At 43.8% G+C, this 19,760-nt stretch overlaps 1 protein-coding gene across 3 annotated transcripts in view; it reads left to right on the top strand.

Annotated features, from left to right (window-relative positions):
• The window catches only part of LOC123369856 (complement receptor type 1-like), a 51,424-nt gene extending 34,451 nt beyond the window's left edge, over positions 1 to 16,973 (top strand). For all 3 annotated transcript variants that reach the window (XM_045015884.1, XM_045015885.1, XM_045015886.1), the window contains 5 exons: positions 5,308 to 5,397; positions 8,847 to 8,948; positions 10,542 to 10,584; positions 13,156 to 13,250; positions 15,839 to 16,973. In XM_045015884.1, coding sequence (XP_044871819.1) covers positions 5,308 to 5,397; positions 8,847 to 8,948; positions 10,542 to 10,584; positions 13,156 to 13,250; positions 15,839 to 15,843 — 335 coding nt within the window. In that variant the 3' untranslated portion in view covers positions 15,844 to 16,973. The remainder of the gene's footprint in view (positions 1 to 5,307; positions 5,398 to 8,846; positions 8,949 to 10,541; positions 10,585 to 13,155; positions 13,251 to 15,838) is intronic.
• The last annotated feature ends 2,787 nt before the right edge of the window (positions 16,974 to 19,760 follow it).

Raw genomic sequence — 19,760 nt, forward strand, 5'->3', positions numbered from 1 at the left:
TGGAGGCTTTTTCAGAGGCATTAGGCAAGTTGGTCACCTCACTACTTTAGTATTAAACTCTCCCAAAAGTGGGGAAGTTCAGTTCCGGAATGTCATTGTATGTAGATCTCTTGACCCAAATTCCTGATGGCTTCATACAATGATGTAGTTTACTGGAGGGGGGTGGGGGACGGGCCTGATAATCTACATGCAGCCAGGGCCAGCTCTAGGCACCAGCAAAGCAAGCAGGTGGTTGGGGCGGCACATTTGCAGGGGCGGCAGGGATCCGGCATGGGAGCTGAGAACCAACAGGGGGCTCTGGGAGCTGTAGTTCCTTGGTTGGCTCCCTGCCTATAGAGCCTGCCCTGGAGAAGGGAAAGAACTACATTTCCCAGCATTCCCTTGGCAGCAATCAGCAGGGATGAGAGGGGGAGGGCGTGAGGTAACTGAGTCCTCATGCTGCAGCTTGCTGTGAATGGAGAGCTCACTGCTAGAACGAGGTGGCACTGTAAACGCAACGGGGAACAAGTATGCCCAAGGAGTAGAAGGCTTTGGCACTGATATCCCCTTCAGAAGTCATCCACAGACTGGATTAGGGATACTGGTGTGATCTCACCTTGCAGCCCCCAAAGAATTGGATGGACTAAATGGACAGTGCACCTCTCTATCTGAAGCCTAGCAAGGGAGGTACGTGAATCCCACTAGAATTTAAAATGAAAAGTAAGGGAGGGGAAGCTCTACTAGAGGACCTGGGCAGCTTTAGATACAGTACCAGGCACATAGGAGGATTTCCACTTCTGAGACATGGAAGCAGAAATTGACTTTTCCTTTCCAGATTTAGCTAATATTCAGAAAGGGAATCTAGCATCTCCGTTCCAGATTTGAACACCCTCAAAATTCAGGAGTGCTCAAGCTCAATTTGGGCAGCTGTTACTTCATTTCTCCCAAATCAAATATACTGATCCACTGTAACATGCTATAGAAAAAGTAGGATAAAATTGAGCAACAAATGCTTCCCAGTGGTTATTAGGACTGGAATGCTATTTTCAGCAGCCATTGCCCCTTTTTTATTTAAGTTGTTTAAAAGGAAGACAGTGATACTGCATTGGCAAATTCCCCATAGAAATGAAGAGTGAAACAAAAGAATAATAAAGACAGCTCAACTTTTCCTCATTTATGTAGGACAGTCTTATAATATGGATCCAGATAGCCTCCAATCACACAAGCTGAAAATTGTTCCACTTTATTGCAGTTCTGTAACCATATGGGAACCAATCTTGTCTGTGTTCTGTGCACACATTTACCAGAAAGGCACTTATTACCAGAAAGAACACATTATCAGAAATTCATGCCAAAATGCCACATACCAAACAGAAGAGACATGCTGCATTCAGGGAGCCACAGAGAAAGCTACAAATAGTACTAATTAGTATATTGGGAAAACATCTCTATCTTTGATGTGGACAAGTATTTTTGCACATAAAAATATATGGCCTATTATATACATCAAGTATTTTCCTTATCAGGCATGCCAGACTACTTGAGTCTAAGACTGCACCAGAAATTCACATCAGTATTAAGATATAGCCTATGTTTGTCAAACAGAATATAATACAGATATGCAAAGCCCTGATACTTGGCTACAGCAGGTACCATAATTTAGTTTAAAATAAAGTTATACACATTTGGATCTTTCCCTTTAAGAAGATGTTACCCATACAGTTAGGTGCTGTGCTGTATGCGGGGACGGCTCTAGGTTTTTTTGCCGCCCCAAACAAAAACATTTTTGGCTGCTGCCCAGCCCACCCCTGGGCTTCCCCTCTCCCCCCCCCGCCCCGCACCCTCCTGTGGCCCTCCTGGTCTTTCCCACCCCCACTCGCACCAATTCTACCCCCTCCCACAGTTCCTTGTGTATAATGTCGGGGAGGGGAGTGTTCTGATGAGGCTGTTATCCAGCTGTTATCCAGGATTTGTTTAATGAAGCCAAAATCTTCTAGCTGAAAGGATGTTGGCAGTGGAGAAAAGTTTGAAAGCAGAAAGTCTTGTAAATCTAAGGAAGGTAACGCCTCACGTTTTGTTAAAACACAGTACTAATTACACTCTCTAATGGTTGAATTTTTTTTCCCCTTGTGGGGAGGAATTGTTTACAATGTTTACTTAATCTTTACAGTTCACCTCTAACTGAAATGTGCATTAATATTCATGATGCCATTCTCTTTTCCTTCAGCGATTACTTGTTCTCCTCCTCCTAATATTGCCAATGGGATGCACAATGGCAGCAACGTGGAAATCTTTGTCTGTAACACATCGGTAACTTACAAATGTGTCCATAATTTCTCACTTATTGGAGAGGCCTCCATTCACTGTACAACTAAAGATAACATCAGTGGAGTCTGGAATGGGTCTGTCCCTGAATGCAAAGGTGACTTACTGGTTTTATCTTCTTCTTGTTCTACTTCCACCAGAAAAAAACAATATTTTGATTAGTATCAGAGGGGTAGCCATGTTAGTCTGGATCTGTAAAAGCAGCAGAGAGTCCTGTGGCACCTTATAGATTAACAGACATTTTGAAGCATGAGCTTTCGTGGGTGAATACCCACTTCGTCGGATGCATGTAGTGGAAATTTCCAGGGGCAGGTATATATATGCAAGCAAGAAGCAGGCTAGAGATAAGGAGGTTAGTTCAATCAGGGAGGATGAGGCCCTGTTCTAGCAGTTGAGGTGTGAAAACCAAGGGAGGAGAAACTGGTTTTATAGTTGGCAAGCCATTCACAGTCTTTGTTTAATCCTGAGCTGATGGTGTTTGCAGATGAACTGAAGCTCAGCAGTTTCTCTTTGAAGTCTGGTCCTGAAGTTTTTTTGCTGCAGGATGGCCACCTTAAGATCTGCTATTGTGTGTCCAGTGAGATTGAAGTGTTCTCCTACAGGTTTTTATATATTGCCATTCCTAATATCTGATTTGTGTCCATTTATCCTTTTCCGTAGAGATTGTCCAGTTTGGCCGATGTACATAGCAGATGGGCATTGCTGGCATACAATGGCGTATATTACATTGGTGGATGTGCAGGTGAATGAACCGGTGATGGTGTGGCTGATCTGGTTAGGTCCTGTGATGGTGTCGCTGGTGTAGATATGTGGGCAGAGTTGGCATCGAGGTTTGTTGCATGGATTGGTTCCTGAGTTAAAGTTACTATGGTGCGGTGTGCAGTTACTGGTGAGGATATGCTTCAGGTTGGCAGGTTGTCTGTGGGCAAGGACTGGCCTGCCACCCAAGGCCTGTGAAAGTGTGGGATCATTGTCCAGGATGGGTTGTAGATCCCTGATGATGCGTTGGAGGGGTTTTAGCTGGGGACTGTATGTGATGGCCAGTGGAGTCCTGTTGGTTTCTTTCTTGCCTTTGTCTTGCAGTAGGAGGCTTCTGGGTACACATCTGGCTCTGTTGATCCGTTTCCTTATTTGCTCGAGCGGGTATTGTAGTTTTGAGAATGCTTGGTGGAGATTTTGTAGGTGTTGGTCTCTGTCTGAGGGGTTAGAGCAGATGCGGTTGTACCTCAGTGCTTGGCTGTAGACAATGGATCGTGTGGTGTGCCCGGGACGGAAGCTGGAGGCATGAAGGTAGGCATAGCTGTCGGTAGGTTTTCAGTATAGGGTGGTGTTAATGTTGCCATCATGTCCACCAATGTAATGTACGCCATCATATGCCAGCAATGCCCCTCTGCTATGTACATCGGCCAAATTGGACAGTCTGTATGGAAAAGGATAAATGGACACAAATCAGATATTAGGAATAGCAATATACAAAAACCTGTAGGAGAACACTTCAACCTCCCTGGCCACACAATAGCAGATCTTAAGGTGGCCATCCTGCAGCAAAAAAACTTCAGGATCAGACTTCAAAGAGAAACTGCTGAGCTTCAGTTCATCTGCAAACTGGACACCATCAGCTCAGGATTAAACAAAGACTGTGAATGGCTTGCCAACTATAAAACCAGTTTCTCCTCCCTTGGTTTTCACACCTCAACTGCTAGAACAGGGCCTCATCCTCCCTGATTGAACTAACCTCCTTATCTCTAGCCTGCTTCTTGCTTACATATATATACCTGCCCCTGGAAATTTCCACTACATGCATCCGACGAAGTGGGTATTCACCCACGAAAGCTCATGCTCTAAAATGTCTGTTAACCTATAAGGTGCCACAGGACTCTTTGCTGCTTTTACAATATTTTGATTGCTGGGCAAACCCATGAACATGAGGAAATTGAGTTAGCCATTAATCATCTAAAGATATAACTTATGGGAAACCTGATTGCTGCATAGTTCTGAGTTGCACATGGCAACACCTTGCAACGAATGCTCAGTGAGAACAACAGGTTCAGGGGTTTTAGAAGTCCCTCTCGGAAGTTTTGATGAGTAAAACTGAAGGGAAATGACAGATTTTGGTAGTTCGTAACTGATGGTGACAACAAGAGGCACCACATTGCGCCTTTCACATCCCTGCTCAAACCACGGAACTATCAGAGCTCTTAAAGGGAAGTGGTAGGCAGCTCAATGTAGGGGTTGCTATGGGCTTCCCCTAGAATATAAGAATGGGATCCCAGCAGCAGTCTGCAGCATAGCCCAACTAATAGTACCTGGGCTCTCGCTGTGACAATGTGTAAGTGGGAGAAATATGTCTTCCCTCTAAAGATGCAAATTCCTAAACATTAGTTTGGCAAGCTCCTGACTCTGAGTGGGCAGCTGGTGATGGGGAACTGATGTAATGTTCACAGCTGCTTTTTCCTCTTCTTTTTGACTTGGTCATAATTACCCAGGTCAAACCGCAACTGTGCCTCCCGAAGGCGCAGTAGGAGCTGGTACTTCCTCATGTAAATTGGAAGAACTTGGATTTGATAAATGTATAGAATTTTGGGTTCAAAATCTGGCCCACTTGGAGTGTTGTGGGGAGCTTGAGAGTTGCTTAGGCTGGAGCTTGTTGTGCAGTGGGGACTCAGCTACTCTGTGCTGCTAATCCAATCACTCTCTGCACCTCCACCATTCTTTTGCAGCGTGGTTGCTCTCGCTCAGCTAATTCCTGTTTAGATAACTTGACCTAGCACAGCAGTGAAGACTCCTTTAGTTTAAACCCCTGGCTGTGGGAAGCTCGTCTGTTCTCATAGGCTACTGGAAAACCTGAGGAACCCCCACAATGGGGCTCACCTGGCCTGTGGCATGTCCCCGTAGCATCTAAGGCATGTCAGGATCCTTTTCAACGATGGCAGCTGTGTGAAATTATTTAAAATTAATCTCTCTCCTATTAAATGAGAGTGTGTTCTTATGTTTTTCTGATAGATCAGTGTGTGCTCCCACGAAGGCGCCGCCGTGATACTAATGGCAAAGAAGTGCCATACAAGTGCGGTGATGGCCCTGGTAAAAATCCTGGTAAGTCAGACACACTCCGAGTGGTCAACCATTGGAGAGTTTTGTGGTCATAAGTATTTTATTTTCTCTGGAACAAATTTGCTGGGGCCACTCTTTGCCGATGCAAATGTCAGACGTTCCCCCACTGAATAGGTCTACTCAAAATTAGCTTCAATAACTATCAGAGGGGTAGCCGTGTTAGTCTGGTTCTGTAGAAGCAGCAAAGAATCCTGTGGCACCTTATAGACGAACAGACGAAAGCTCATGCTCCAAAACGTCTGTTCGTCTATAAGGTGCCACAGGATTCTTTGCTGCTTCTTCAATAACTAGTTTCAAGTTCCTTGGTGGATCAGAGACAATATACAATTAACCTGCTTATTCAAGAATCTTGTTGCAAAGCAATGTGGGAGCATCCATCAGTGAGATGACTTCTGCTTGATTCAGGAATGTGCAGTTCAGATCCACAAGAACAGGAAGTAATTGTATATTTGAGTTCTGACTGAGAAATAGGTGGGGATGCCTCCATCCTCGGGATGCTCATACAGTTTTGCTGCATCACCAAGCAAATATGAAATAAAGCTGTTTCAGGAATGATTTACCTGCATAGGATCACTTAAATTACAATATTGCATAAAGGTCCCAGCCAATGGGAGCTGGGGCGGTGAGGGGGTGCCTGCAGGAAAGAGCCGTACGGAGCTGCTTACACACCTCCGCCTAGGAGCCGGACCTGCTGCTGGCCGCTTCCAGGACGCAGCACAGTCTGCGGTGCCAGGACAGGCAGGAAGCCTGCCTTAGAACCCCTGCTGCACTGCTGACAGGGAGCTGCCCGTAGTAACCCTGTGCCCGAACCCCACGCCCCAATTTCCTGTCCCAGCCCTGAGCCCCCACCCCAACCCTGAGCCCATTCCTGCACCCCAAACCCCTCATCCCCAGCCCAGAGCCTGCTCTCCCAGCCCAGAGCCCTGACCCGCTTCTGCACTCCAACCCCATGTGCCAGCCCAGAGCCCCCTCCCTCACCCTGAACCCCTCATTCCTGGCCCCACCCTGCAGCACTCATCCCCACACACCAGCCTTCTGCCCCAGCCCCGAGCCTCTCCCACACTCCTCATTCCCAGCTCCATTACATCACAGACATCAACAATTTTCTTCAACTAGGTTGCCAGAAAAAGTTTGAAAACCACTGCCCTAAATAACTCAAAATCCAGATTAACAACAAGATGCAACAAATGGGTGAAGGTGGCAGGAAGGGAGGGCAGCATCTTTTCATGTAGATTAGCTGTGCGTGCAGTGTGGCTTGCCATGTTTCTGCCTTGTATAAAATAGCAGGGTTCTATAGGCACTGCGGCAGAAATAGGGTTTTTTTAGAGGTTAAGGTAGAAGCTATGAATTTTTTCAGGGAGCCTGTCTGATAGGTAAGGAAGAAAGCTTGGAGGTTCTCTAGGAGAAGTGGATTAAGAGGCGATGAAGGTTGGGTATGTTGGTAGAGTTCAGCTGGTAGCAGACATCATGAGATGAGACGTCTGGTAGGTGAGGCAGGGCTGTGATGAGATGTGCTTTGAAAGAGGATACTTTTTTTTTGCTTATTTTTGATGTGGTAAAGAAGGGAGTCCCAGTCGAGGGATGAATAGAATAGGGATTGAGATGAACCTGAAAAAAATCCAAGTCCATAGAGAAGAATATAAGGGCTTGGATGAGATCTTTAGCAGTCTGGACTGAGAAAAGCTGCAACCTGGAAAACTTAAGAAGGGAAAATGACAAGCTTTGGATATAGCCCGGACATGAGGGTCCATAGAAAGGGCTGAGTCAAAAATAATGCCCAGATTACAGACATGAGCAGCTGAGAGGAGGAGGATTTTGTGCAATCAGTGGCGATTGAGGTCATGGAGAAGGAAAGATTTGTGAGGAAACACAAGCTCCGTTTTTGCCATGTGCAGTTTAAGCTACTGGCAGGGAATCCAAACGGGTGTTGTGTAAGTTGTCAATATAACAATCGCATCCAAAGCTGCAAGAGCAGATAGGATCCCAAAGACAGGGTGCACAAGGGAAGGAGGGTGGGCCAAGGAGAGAATCCTGGCAGATTCTTGCTGTTGGGGCAGGGGGAGTTGGAAGTTAATAGGTACATCTCCATTTATTATTATCTCATAGTGCTGGAAGGGACAGTGAAAGGTCATCAAGTCCAGCCCCCTGCCTTCACTAGCAGGACCAAGATCCCTAAGTGGCCCCCTCAAGGATTGAACTCACAATCCTGGGTTTAGCAGACCAATCCTCAACCCACTGAGCTATCCCCCCCAGGTTCCACAGTTAAGTTGCTGTTGGAAATGTAATCCTTTAAAAAATGGCTGTCACTTCATCTACACACAAAGGAGGAAAAATTAAGATCTCATGGGTGAATAGGTTCAGATTTAAGGACAAATAGGTTCAGTAATTCCAGGAGCCATTGAAAGGCCACTTAAGAGCACTCTTTGCGCTCGTTGTTACTATTGTAATCTTCCATACAGTTTCCCTAAAAATCTTAATCTGAGCATTGATTTACACGAGTCTGATTTCTAAATGCAAAACTCATTGACATCAGTGATTGCGGTTCTGTTCAATCTGTGGCAAGGAGTTACCCATGTAATGTCTAGCCAGCAGCTATAGAGGGTACTAAATGGCCTTACTCTAGTAAGGACAACAAAAGTCTGTCTCTTGAAACAATCTATTTGGATCATTTGAAATACTGATTACAAGGCTTTTTACATATATCTGCAGTGCAATTCAAAATCTGTAGCTGGCTTGGGCTAAGGTACTGTTTAATTGTGGTGTAGAGGTTTGGGCTCAGGCTCGAGCCGGGGTTGTAGGATCTTGCGAGGTGGGAGGTTCGCAGGCCCGAGCCCAAATATCTGCATCACCATTAAACAGCCTCTTAGCCCTAGAAAGCAGGCATGGGCCAGCCGCAGGTGTATAATTGCAATGTAGCCGTACCCTAACACTGACCTATGACAACATGTAGGGTGGATATTCTGATACCCCATCTAGACAGCCCACGTGTAATGATTCTGTGCTTACTCAGTATTTGGACAAACCCATGGTGGGCCAGTGCAGGCTTGGAAAATGGGACACTAGAAGCATGTCTAAGAGAAGAGTTAACATCCCTTGGTTTATATTGTAGAAAGCCTTTAAACTGAGATTGGAGCATCCATTTTTGCAACTGTTTTCCTGCCTCCGTTACAAGATACATATGTATGCAATCCCTTGCAAAGCTGCTTTTCTTCTTTGTGAGATTTTCGAGGGGTCAGATCATGGTTTCCAGTAGCTAATGATCATTTATTTTATAATGTGGTGTTTTATGAGACTCCATTGATTTTTCTCTCATATTTGGTGTAATCTAGGGTACTAGTGTGGCTGCAGGTGCATGAAGTGTGGATGAGTTCCTGTAGGTTATTGACATGAATATGGTTTCATATTTTAGCTCACATTTTTGTTCTCTTTAGAGCCTGGCTTTGATACACGCATTGGCATTCCTGGGATCGGCAGCAACATCGCCATCGCCATCACCGTCGCCGCCATCACCATCGCCATTGCCATCGTCACTGGTAAGTAACTTAATACTGAAAAAATAAGTTGATGCACTTAAGCTATGACTGTGTTTTGAGGTCCACAGTCCAGGCTATTTTACTATTGTACTTCCTCTATCTCATCTCCACTGCCCCACCACCACCACCACTACCACTCCTCCTCAAGGTCCTTGGATTTAGGATACTTGAATTTCTCTGCCACTGACTAACTTTTTGCCCTTGGGTTCCATATAAAATCTATGTCCATGATTGAGATTGTACTGATGTTCCCTGGAGAGACGCCTATATTAATACTCTAAGTTATTTTCTCTGTCTATAGACTTGTAATTTATTCACAATATTTTCCTGAGCTAAGAAACCTGCTGTGATTCAGTCTTAAATTTGTGTGCACAATATTGGGGAACAGAAAGGGAGTGACGTTTCACTTCTGTAATTCTGTCTTGGGTGAGAATACTTGCTCCATACTTAGGACTGCGTATTTGTCAGAAGTTCCAAGCAAGCCCTTCCTAGGTTGGATTTGACAGTCTAGCGTCGTGGGAATAAGAAAGTTGTTACTTGTATAAATGAAGTTCCCACCATTCAGTTAGTCAGTCTGCAGTGCAAAGGGCTCCACTTACCAGAGCCTGGGTGTTTAGTTGTCATGCTAAGAAATTGTGAACCCACGTGCAACTCTTTCCCAGAGAATTCCCACAAAGACTGTAGTAGCTTCAACTTTCTGAACAGTTTTGTCACTGTATAGGCCCCCATTCATCAAAGCACTTAAGTGTATGTATAAATCCCACTGAAGTCAATCAGAATTAAGGTGCTTTAAGTTTGTGTTTAAGTGCCTTGTTAAATTGGAGCCATAGAGCAGCTTTGTCAAGCAGCAGGTAGGGTCCGTATGTGCTTAGAGCATAGCCGTGCTAGAGATGACTGTTACAAGCAGGTTTCTAGCAGTTTTCCTGATGCATGTGGATTAAGAATATGCAAACCCAAAGTACTCTGCAATCTGTATTCCTGTTGAATTGTTCTAAGATGCAACAATCCCTGTGTGCTAATAAGGGAAAACTCTGCTGAAATCTCAGTAGCCGAAATTAAATGTATTTTTTACTAGCCCAATCTGATTAGAAGTTTTCATTTGCAAGTTCGAGATTGAGAGAATCTGACAAGTGCGGATGGATTCATTTTCTAATTTTTATTTATTCTTTTTAAATATTTCATCAGTCAAGGAAGAAATTAAATAAGCCAAACTAAACCTTGGACATAAGAATATATCCTGTGACTATTTGGTTGAGAAAATTCCTTAAACAGCTTGGAGGTGCTTGAAGGGAAACAGATGATGTAAACTTGAACATCTTAAATGTTAAGTAGACGGAGTACTAAACATCATTCTGAATGAGCTAAAAATCTAAACATTCAGCAGGGTATAGACACATTAAAGATGTGATAAATTGAGAGATCCAACATCAGAACCAGTTTCTGGATGAGAAAGGGCTTCTCATGATTTTTGATCTGGGATACAAGAGGGGCTTTTCCATACTACTTATCTGTGAAGTTTGCTAGCTGTGTTTACCAAAATATTAAATAAAATTTAACTTCCTGCCTTATCGCTGTTTTTTGTTTTTCTTCAAGGAATAGTTGCAGGTTTGAATAAAAAATGGAAAAAGAAAAAAGGGTAAGCTAGCAGAAAAAATATTTTTATTCTTTACTAACTTTCACCTTATCTTCATGGCATTTCCTTACTGCATTAACAGGTATTTCCTTCTGAGACTTACTCTACCTTTTCAGCAGGGTTTATCTTTTCTTGCACATACCTGGATGTCAGGAAACGTTACATATATGGTGCTCTGAAAATGCAGAACTGAAGGAATGATGCTTAGTTGGTCTGGAATAAAAGAACCTCAACACAGCCGCGACTGGCCCAGCTCAGCTGATATGGGCTCGCAGGGCTAGGGCTGCGGGACTGAAAATTGCTGTGTAGACTGGAGCCCAAGCTCTGGGATTCTGCCTTCTCTCGGAGTCCCAGAGCTGTCTTTTCAGTGTGATTTAACAGTTTGAAACTAGAATGAGAGTCGGCATCATGTAACCGTTAGCTCTCCATGGACTGCCTGCAAAATGCTCCATGGACCATAGTTTGAAAATTGTTGGACTAGCTGATGCTGTGGTCCAATACATGACCATTGTGCTTCATCAGAGCATAAGTCTTAAATGCACAAGAAGGAAAAGATGATATAAATAAGACTGCAGGTCATGAAAAAAAGACAGAGCTATGGATGTTTGTTGGGCTGTTCCAGATACCATGAAAATACAAAAATCTCTGATAGATTTAGAAATTCTTTGTTGCTGTGGTTTGGTCCAAAACTCCTTCTTCAAATTTTTGCTTCCTTTAACCCTTCCCTGTCTGCTCCTTAAGTTCACCACACTGGGACACAACCCTGTAGCCGCGCTCTAGTTTATTTCAGCAGGAATTCTGCACGTGGAGTGGCTATGGCTAAGACCCAACGTGTGCACCTTCAAGAATGTGTCTCCTAAGGGGCATCTCAGTCTTAAAACCTGCAAAATCTCAATATGGCAAATTAAAAACCCAAAGTGGGATTTGTGTAGAAGTGCTCATGAAGTTGTGTTCTCACAGTACAGGCTTTCTTTGTATCACTGCCAGATAATATTGTGTGAAGGCTTTTTAAATAGTTGCTTTGCTTTATAACAGTCTCACTTGAATAACATTCTCCTGGGGTTCACTTATACTGAGATGCCTTCGATTTACACCCAATATCTAGTCTATTTTTAATCTAATTTTTATTTTTAATTAAAGATTAACTTTGCTTTTGACATGTTGGATTGTGTGACGTCTGCCTTTTACTGATTAACTTGGTTACTCTTTCAAGGTGACACCATCTCTTGTTAACTGTTGTGAAAAGATTTGCATATTTGCCATCCCACCTAAACATGGCTTACAATTAAATTTAAATGCACTTGCCCAGTATTGTTTATGTGGTGAATGAGATTTCTAGTATGACACTCCCTGGAATCCATACAAGTAAAGCCAGTGATGTCCAAGCCCTGACTAAGCTAATAGACTGCAGTAACCTAAAAACAATCATTGGTACAATGCCCTCCTAAACACATAGAACGAAATTCTTCAGAAATCCAGTCTGTCGTCTAGAATTTCCAACTTTGCTTCTCATTTCTCACTAAATGTTTTGTTATAGTGAGTGTTTTTAAGGAGGCTTGTTTAATAGTGTGAACTATTGGACTTTATCCCACTGAAGTGAAGTTTATGCTCATGCAATCCTGTTCCGTTTTGTCATGATCATCAAGCGGGCAGCTTGGTTAAGATAAGCTTTATATTCAGAAGCCCAGTTTGCATTGTCATTTAAATATAATATCCAGTGTTGGCAGTTCATCACTGAAGATACTCACCCAGCAAAAATGAGCTTTTATTGTAGTAGAAGTTGTCCAATGTTGTTGACTCACTTGCATCATGTTGTCATGTGCAATTTCTTCCATGCTATGAAATCTAGTGGGTGCTAGAATTTCACTGTGAACAATATTGAAAGAGAACCAACGTAAATGTAGTTCCTGCAGCCTTGTTTGTATATTGCTGGCAAAATATAGGTAGCAAAATATATGCTCATCAGACAAAAAATAAAATTAAATACTAATCTGTTCTTGCTTTTATTGAGCTGTTGAGTCTACAAGATAAATTATACTTATACAAAAGTGACTCTGTGTGGGAATAATGTTCTGACTGAGACCTCCTTCCCATGGCAAAAATATTGCTTGTTTTGTGAAATTTACTTGTACAACACTTACCCATCTTGGTGAAGGACAATGATAAAGTGAACATATACACCTAAAAATTCAATGCCTGATGCTGAATGTGTTTTATTGTTAAAATGTAATCCTTGTGAGAATTTTTTACATTCTTGAAAAGTATAAGGGACATAAGATTTTGCAAATATGGTTTGTTTTATTTTGGGAAGCATTTTACAGTATCATGTCCTTGCTGGCTGTAAAATTCCAAAACAGTAATGCTTCTACCACTGCACTTCGTAGAGAATTCCACTAATTAATACATCTTAAAATCAAAATATTTTCCTAATATTCAGCCTCCAATTTTTTCTTTAAACACTTCTAGTTTTATAAAAAGGTTCCATATTTAAAAAAAAAAACTACTTAAATTTCAATTTGTTTGTTATTTAAACATATTTAATCAGCAAATGTTCTCTCCTTTCTTGCTATTCAGTTCTTACGGTGTAAATCTGGATTCCCCAAAGTATCACATTGCGCCAGAAGATGATTTGCAGATGAGTGAAACAAAATCTAATTTGATCATCAAAGGTATATATTTTTATAGAAAAATATTTTCCTGTACCCAAAAATATGCAGCTGGTGTGGTGGTCTTCTGTTTAAATGTCATCTGAGAGAGTAGGGTAGACGTTTACAATATTAAATACAAATTGAGAATATAAATTACTTCTGTTGGGTTATTTCTTCTTTTTTCTTCCATGTCATGAACAAAAATGTTTCATTGGAGAGAGAAGGTGGGTGAGCTCTGTGTGGCTTGAAAGCTTGTCTCTCTCACCAACAGAAGTTGGTCCAATAAAAGATATTGCCTCCCCCACCTTGTCTCTCCAATATGCTGGGACTGAGAGAGCTACAACTACACTGCATGCAAAAATATTTCATGTAATATTATTTGATTATCTACTAAAACACTGCATTCTATGTTTTTCTGCAACCACAACAAACTTGAACACTTTGTGTGCTTTGTCTGTTAAATGCAGATTGTCGGAAACCGGTATTTGTCTAATATAAATGTTATTTCCATTTAATTACTTCTGTTATGGTATAGGTTCTTATACCCTGCTTATCAACGTCATATCTGAGCACCTTCCGCTAGCGCATTAAGCATCGTGACTAACATCTGTCATGTGGTGTTTATTCTCTGATTTTCTCTCCGAGGGGAGAACGAGTTCAGTGGACTGTCTTTTTTTTGGTAGGTTTTCTCTGGAGGGCAGGGAGCGTATGTGGTCACTTTTTAACATGCATTTTGTTATGTTTCTGTTAGAGACGGCAGGTCAAAGAAATGCGTTTTTCCCTTGGAGTGGAAGGTGATAAGGTTTGTGTAGAAAAGTTACGTCTCCCAGGCGCAGGGGCTTGATATTTATTGTAGAGAGGAGCGTAGTTTCCTGGGGCCTTAGGCAGTGCTGTAGATATCCTGGGCTCAGGCCATGGAGTGTGCCATGACTATAAGGACAGAAACCTTGACTGTGATCCAGTATTCTATGGGAAAGCAGTACTGGGGGATGGCAGAAGTGGAGGGCCAGTGGGGGCTAGCGCCTCTATTGCGGGGGCTGATCTATGTCATCCCCCTCTCCAGACAATACTTCCTCAGTGCCTGGGGAGAGTGTGAAATTGGGCAGCCCAGGCTTTGCTCTACCTGTGTCCCCGCCCACTGGGCAGAGGACGTACCTGGAGGCAGGGAATGGAACTGGGCTGGGTGAAGCCACATCATTGTGAAGGGGGCCAGCATTTCCTCTCCAGTGCAGGAGACTGGGAGCTGGGCGAGCGGTTGCTCAGGGTCCCCAGGGTAGGGAAGCAGGACCAGGGACACTGCCCTGACCATTTCCTTAGCCTGCCATGCCAAGGTGAGTGCCTGCCCTGCTGCCCAGGCTCTCTCTGGGAATGTCTACACAGGAATAAAAAACTTAGTGACTGGCCTGGGTCAGCTGACTGGGGCTCGCAGGGCTCAGGCTCTGGAGCTGAAAAATTTCTGTTTAGATGTTTGGGCTCGGGCTGGGGCTCTGTGAAGGGGGAAGGTCCTAGAGCTTGGGCTGCAGCCTAAGCCCCCCAAGCCTGAGTCAGCTGACATGGGCCAGCCATGGCCATGCTAGAAGCCCTGTATCCCTGTGTAGACGAACCCTCTGAGCCTTGGACTCCTTGGTACACCCCTCCCCCACTCAAACCTCAGCCCCCCCCCCAGCTTTTCAAGTCAAGCTTCTGCTGCTTTTGAACCAGTGTGGAGAGCAGAGGACAGGTGTGATGTGCTCCCAGTAGCCTTCCATAGTCCCCTATTAAGAATGAAGGAGAAAATCATGTTGTTCTTTGGGTGAAAAATAAATATATAAAACCAGAAAGATTATAAGAAAATACAAGATTTCATCTATAAGGAGGCAGCATTGCATGTGCTAGTTCCCCAAATGGATTATATGGCTCTCTGAGTGCGTAGTTAAAGTACATGGTGCTTTAAAACAGGTATGTGAACTAAAGTGATTGCTTAATTGCATTTAGTATATATCATGAAGAAGCTCATGTGGACTTCATAAGGACTATGCAGTATTTTACATAGCATTCACATGGTCCGTTGTTAAATAAGAATATTCAATGTGACTAGACACTGAAGAAGCTAATATCCCGCTATAAAAATGTTGTTTATGTAAATCTACATAGGTTTCCATTCTTGGTGCAGAGCGGAACGTCTAGAGGAATGTTCCACCTCAGCTTTGTTTTATAATGGGGAGAAGAGCAGATTCATGGACAGCCTAGTTCTCCGTTAGTTAGCTTGTGACTGATGACGAGTGTTGATGATCACACTTTTTTGTTGTTTGTCCCTTGCAGTTACTACCTCTGCTAACAATTTAACCCTAGCCCTGTGACATCCACAATTCATGTTTTCTCCTGCTTTTTCTAAGGTTTTACCACTAAGAAAAAAATGCCATAACCTCTGCTTTAACCTGAAATGGGTTTAAAATGTTTCTGTTTTATGCAGTTACACATAATACAAAAACTAGTATTTGTTCCTGACAATACTGAAAAGTACAACCAATGAAAAGTTTAGTCTAAATGAACACTTTGAAGTCTAAAGAAAGATGTAGGACTGAAGTATATAACTATTTTGATTTTAATTGTTTATCTTCCTTTTGCAGTATAAATGACTGATGCTGGCTGATGGCTATGGCTTATACATTAACAGACACTGGAAGAATATCATGGAAAAGTTAGGAGATAAATGTCATATTTGTAGTGAAATTTCTGTAGTGAAAATAGACCCCTCTCAGGTAACTGCTGTTACTTTTGCTACAACTTCTTTCCTTTGTTGAGCTGCATTTGAGTAAAGCAGAAAGACTGGAGGTGGATCATCGCTCTTGCCCTAGAAAATGGCTTCTGAAGCAAGCAAGGCAGTTGGCAGCATCAAAATTACTTGCTCTTCTGAACATGCACCTGGTTCCTTATTAGGCCTCTCCATAGCGCTAAATGTTTCCCCTTAAAGAACATAGTCGCCATCAGAGCGTGGCATGGTTTGGATTGTGAGTTGTGGCTTTAACGGTTGACAGCAAGAGAGACTGTTCAGATCCCTACTTACAAGCTTCCATCATGGAGTGCGTATTACTCTTTAAACACAAATTTAAAGATGCCAGACACTAGGTGGAATGTCATAGATTCTTCATAAAAACATCCATCCTGGGTCAGACCAATGGTCCATCTAGCCAGATGCTTTAAAGGAAATGAACAGAACAGGGCAGTTATTGAGTGATCTATCATCCCCTGTCAGCCAATCCTAGCTTCTGGCAATCCGAGTAGGGACACTCAGAGAATGTGGTTGTATCCCTGGCCATATTAGCTATCACGTTTGTTTCCTTGCAATCCACTAGCACTTTCTTATAAGAAGCAAGCAGTAAGATCAAAAGTGTCCTCCTGAGAAGTTCTCCAGTGGTTTAGTGCCTACATTATTTTAATATGTTAATTGTCAAAAACTGTCTTTGCAGATATAAGCTTTTATTTTATATAAAATAAGCTTTTTTTTATATTCAGGAAATGTCTCACACTGCTGCTGAGACGGTGTGTTTATAATCAAAAACTTTGTCATCTGTCTTATAAGATTTAAAGATTTAAAATGTTATTTGCACCTTTTTTGTGACTGCAAGCTGCATTGTTTTATTTAGCAATAAGAAGAAATCTTTTCCACAAATGAAGCAACTATAATTGAAGATATCTGTGTTATTTACAATGTCTTCTTTGGAATAGGCCTTTTTCTTAAATAAAAGGGATACTGAATAAAGACTCCAGCATCCTGATATTTTTTCCATACCTGTTAATAGAAACTGTCTCATTAACTATTTAAAAGTGATGTTGAGATCTAGCCCTGTGCCCTCATCTAATCGCTAGCTGCTTACAGAACAGAAAGAAGTTCTCTCCTTTCCTCTTGCAGATAAGTATCTTTACTAGTGTGGAGGTATTTTTGTAACATGTGTCAGAAGTTGACTCAGTTCTGTTTAGCCAGGCTCCCGCGGGATCGCTGTCAGTGGAAGGAGATCCCCAGTGCTCAGAGCTGAGATCCTGTTAGGGTGTGAACTGTCAAGGCGAGATGCCACAGAGCTACTTTTGCAGAAGATCCTGGCATTCATAACACAGGCTTTGTCAGACAGAGGCAGCTCTCCCGCTAGAGCAGGGGAGACATCAATGAAGGAATATACATGCTCCTCACCCTGGTTCCCTCCACATCCCCACCTATTCCCCTGGCCCTCACACAACATCCCTGCTCCCGATAGGGCTCCCCACATAATGGGGCAGACCAGGGGCCCATCCATGAATTTGTTTTAAACAACTACATTTTGGTCCTGTGCACTAGACTGCTGCTAGGGGGAGTGCAGTGAACTAAGATGAATTTCTCTCCTGCTTCCAGGTGTTTCTTTGCTATGCAGTGGCAAAAACAAATGTTAAGAAGGTTGGAACTTTAAAAGAAGTTTTGGGACTGTTTTCAGATAGGGAAAAAGAGCCTTGCAGTCTGCCCCAATGGTCAATAAACTAAGGCCATTATGGTCCAAGTATCTCACTCTTATATGGTGGCTTTGGGAATATGTATTTTTATGTGAAAGACCAAAGATACAAATTTCAGGAGAAGGATTGGCACCCAGGGCAACTGGCCTCATCACCAATCCCTAGGTGTACATTGCACTACAGCTTGGTCCAAAGTTTGACTGGTATATCTATTTCCATTAGAAGTGTGACGTTTTAGCTGAATAGCTCACAAGAGGCACACAAGGCGCTGACCAGGACGTCGGGGCTTTAAGCCCCTTTTCTACTTCTCCGATTCCAGGCTCCTCAGGCTCTGAGGGCCTGTGCAGCCTCCTGTGTACGTTCGAGCACTGCGCACCCACACAGGTCCCACCTGTTCCTGGAATAGTCACAACCCCACATAACCCTCAACAGCTTTGCCACTGCCGCTGCCAATGGGTTTCCCTGCAGCCAAGAATTCCAAAGCATGAAGTGCTCTGGCCACTTCTCTTCATGCCTTTGGCAGGACGTCCACCAGGGGTTGCATGAGAGGCAGCTTTCGGGCTGCATATGCCAGCATATGCTTTCCCTGCACTGGGGGAATTCCTCTGGGGACCACACCACTCCCTTTGCAGTCCCTATATGCTGCAGGAGTGGCACAAAGCAGCCTGGAATCTGGCCTAATAGTCCAGCCTTACCCATTATATGCCAAGAGACAGATTCTGATTACGTTTACACTGATGTAAAGCCGGTGATAACTCCAGTGAAATCTACGGAATAACCCCATTGTTACACTCCTGAAGATGAGATCACCATCTGACCCTAAGCAAGGAGGGTGAGGTCTATAATAGCAGAATTCAGGGACTCCAAAGCTTTTGTTCATCACCTCATTATGCTACTTGGTATCTGATGATGCTCCTAGGCATGGTAGACTGGAGATCAGGCATGTAGTTCAAAACGGGGTTCTGTTTTTGTTGCACTTGCTTTCATTTTTGTCCCCTTAACATCTGCCTGGCCTGATCTGTTTTACTCAGCTTATCTCTGGGAGAACATCTGGGCTGGGCAAAGGAGTTTCCAAGCAGGCTAAAACATGTTGTCATAGACTCTTTCATCGGAACAGACACAGTGCTGCTATCGAAACATACAGCTGCCAGTTACGTATTTGTCTAGGTGGAGCTCAGTAGATCTGTGTGTTCACTTGGCCATTTGAAAGGAAATGGAAAAGGAAGGAGCTAAAGAGGAACATAGGAAGGCTGCTTTAGACCACAGAGATGCAAAGGGGAGGTGGGTGTGTCCTAAGGGAACATAGCCAAGGAGGAATCCAATGCTATAATCCTTCCCAGTATTTGGCAGAAGCCCCACGCTTCCCAATAGTGTTGAGTATCTGGCCACCTTCTCGTATTCTGTACAAGAGCTGGTGAGCTTGACCCACTAGACCAGTGGTCCCCAACCATTTTGTGACCAGTAGCACATTCATGTTTTCAGAAGAGTGGGGCAGGCGCCAACAATTTTTCAAGGCTTATTTTGTATTTGTACATTAAATAATACAAAAAAAAATCATTTGATATTACATAAGAGATGAATCCAGAGAGAAGCTGTGAGGACAGAGAACAGCGGTGCCCGCAACCCCGTAGTACTCTGTCCCCAGCAGGCACGGGGGCCTGGATTCTCTCCCCTGCTGGGCACTAGGCAGGTCCCGCGCCCGCCGGGGACTGAGAACACCGGCGCCTGCAGCCCCAGAGCTATCTGTCCCTGGCAGACACGGGGCCGCAGCTTCTCTCCCCTGCGGGACACTAGGCAGGCCCCGCACCTGCCGGGGACTGAGAACACTGGCGCCTGCAGCCCCGGAGCTATCTGTCCCTGGCAGACACGGGGCTGCAGCTTCTCTCCTCTGCGGGGCACTAGGCAGGCCCCACACCTGCCAGGAACAGAGAGCACTGTGCCTGCAGCCTGAGTTCTCTGTCCCTGGCAGGCGCAGGGCCGCAGCTTCTCTCCCCTGCTGGGCACTAGGCGGGCACACATGAATGCCCGTGGGCACCACGTTGGGGACCACTGCACTAGACTGTAGGAGTT

The sequence above is a fragment of the Mauremys mutica genome, chromosome 4 (assembly GCF_020497125.1).
Source record: "Mauremys mutica isolate MM-2020 ecotype Southern chromosome 4, ASM2049712v1, whole genome shotgun sequence".
Lineage (NCBI taxonomy): Eukaryota > Metazoa > Chordata > Testudines > Geoemydidae > Mauremys > Mauremys mutica.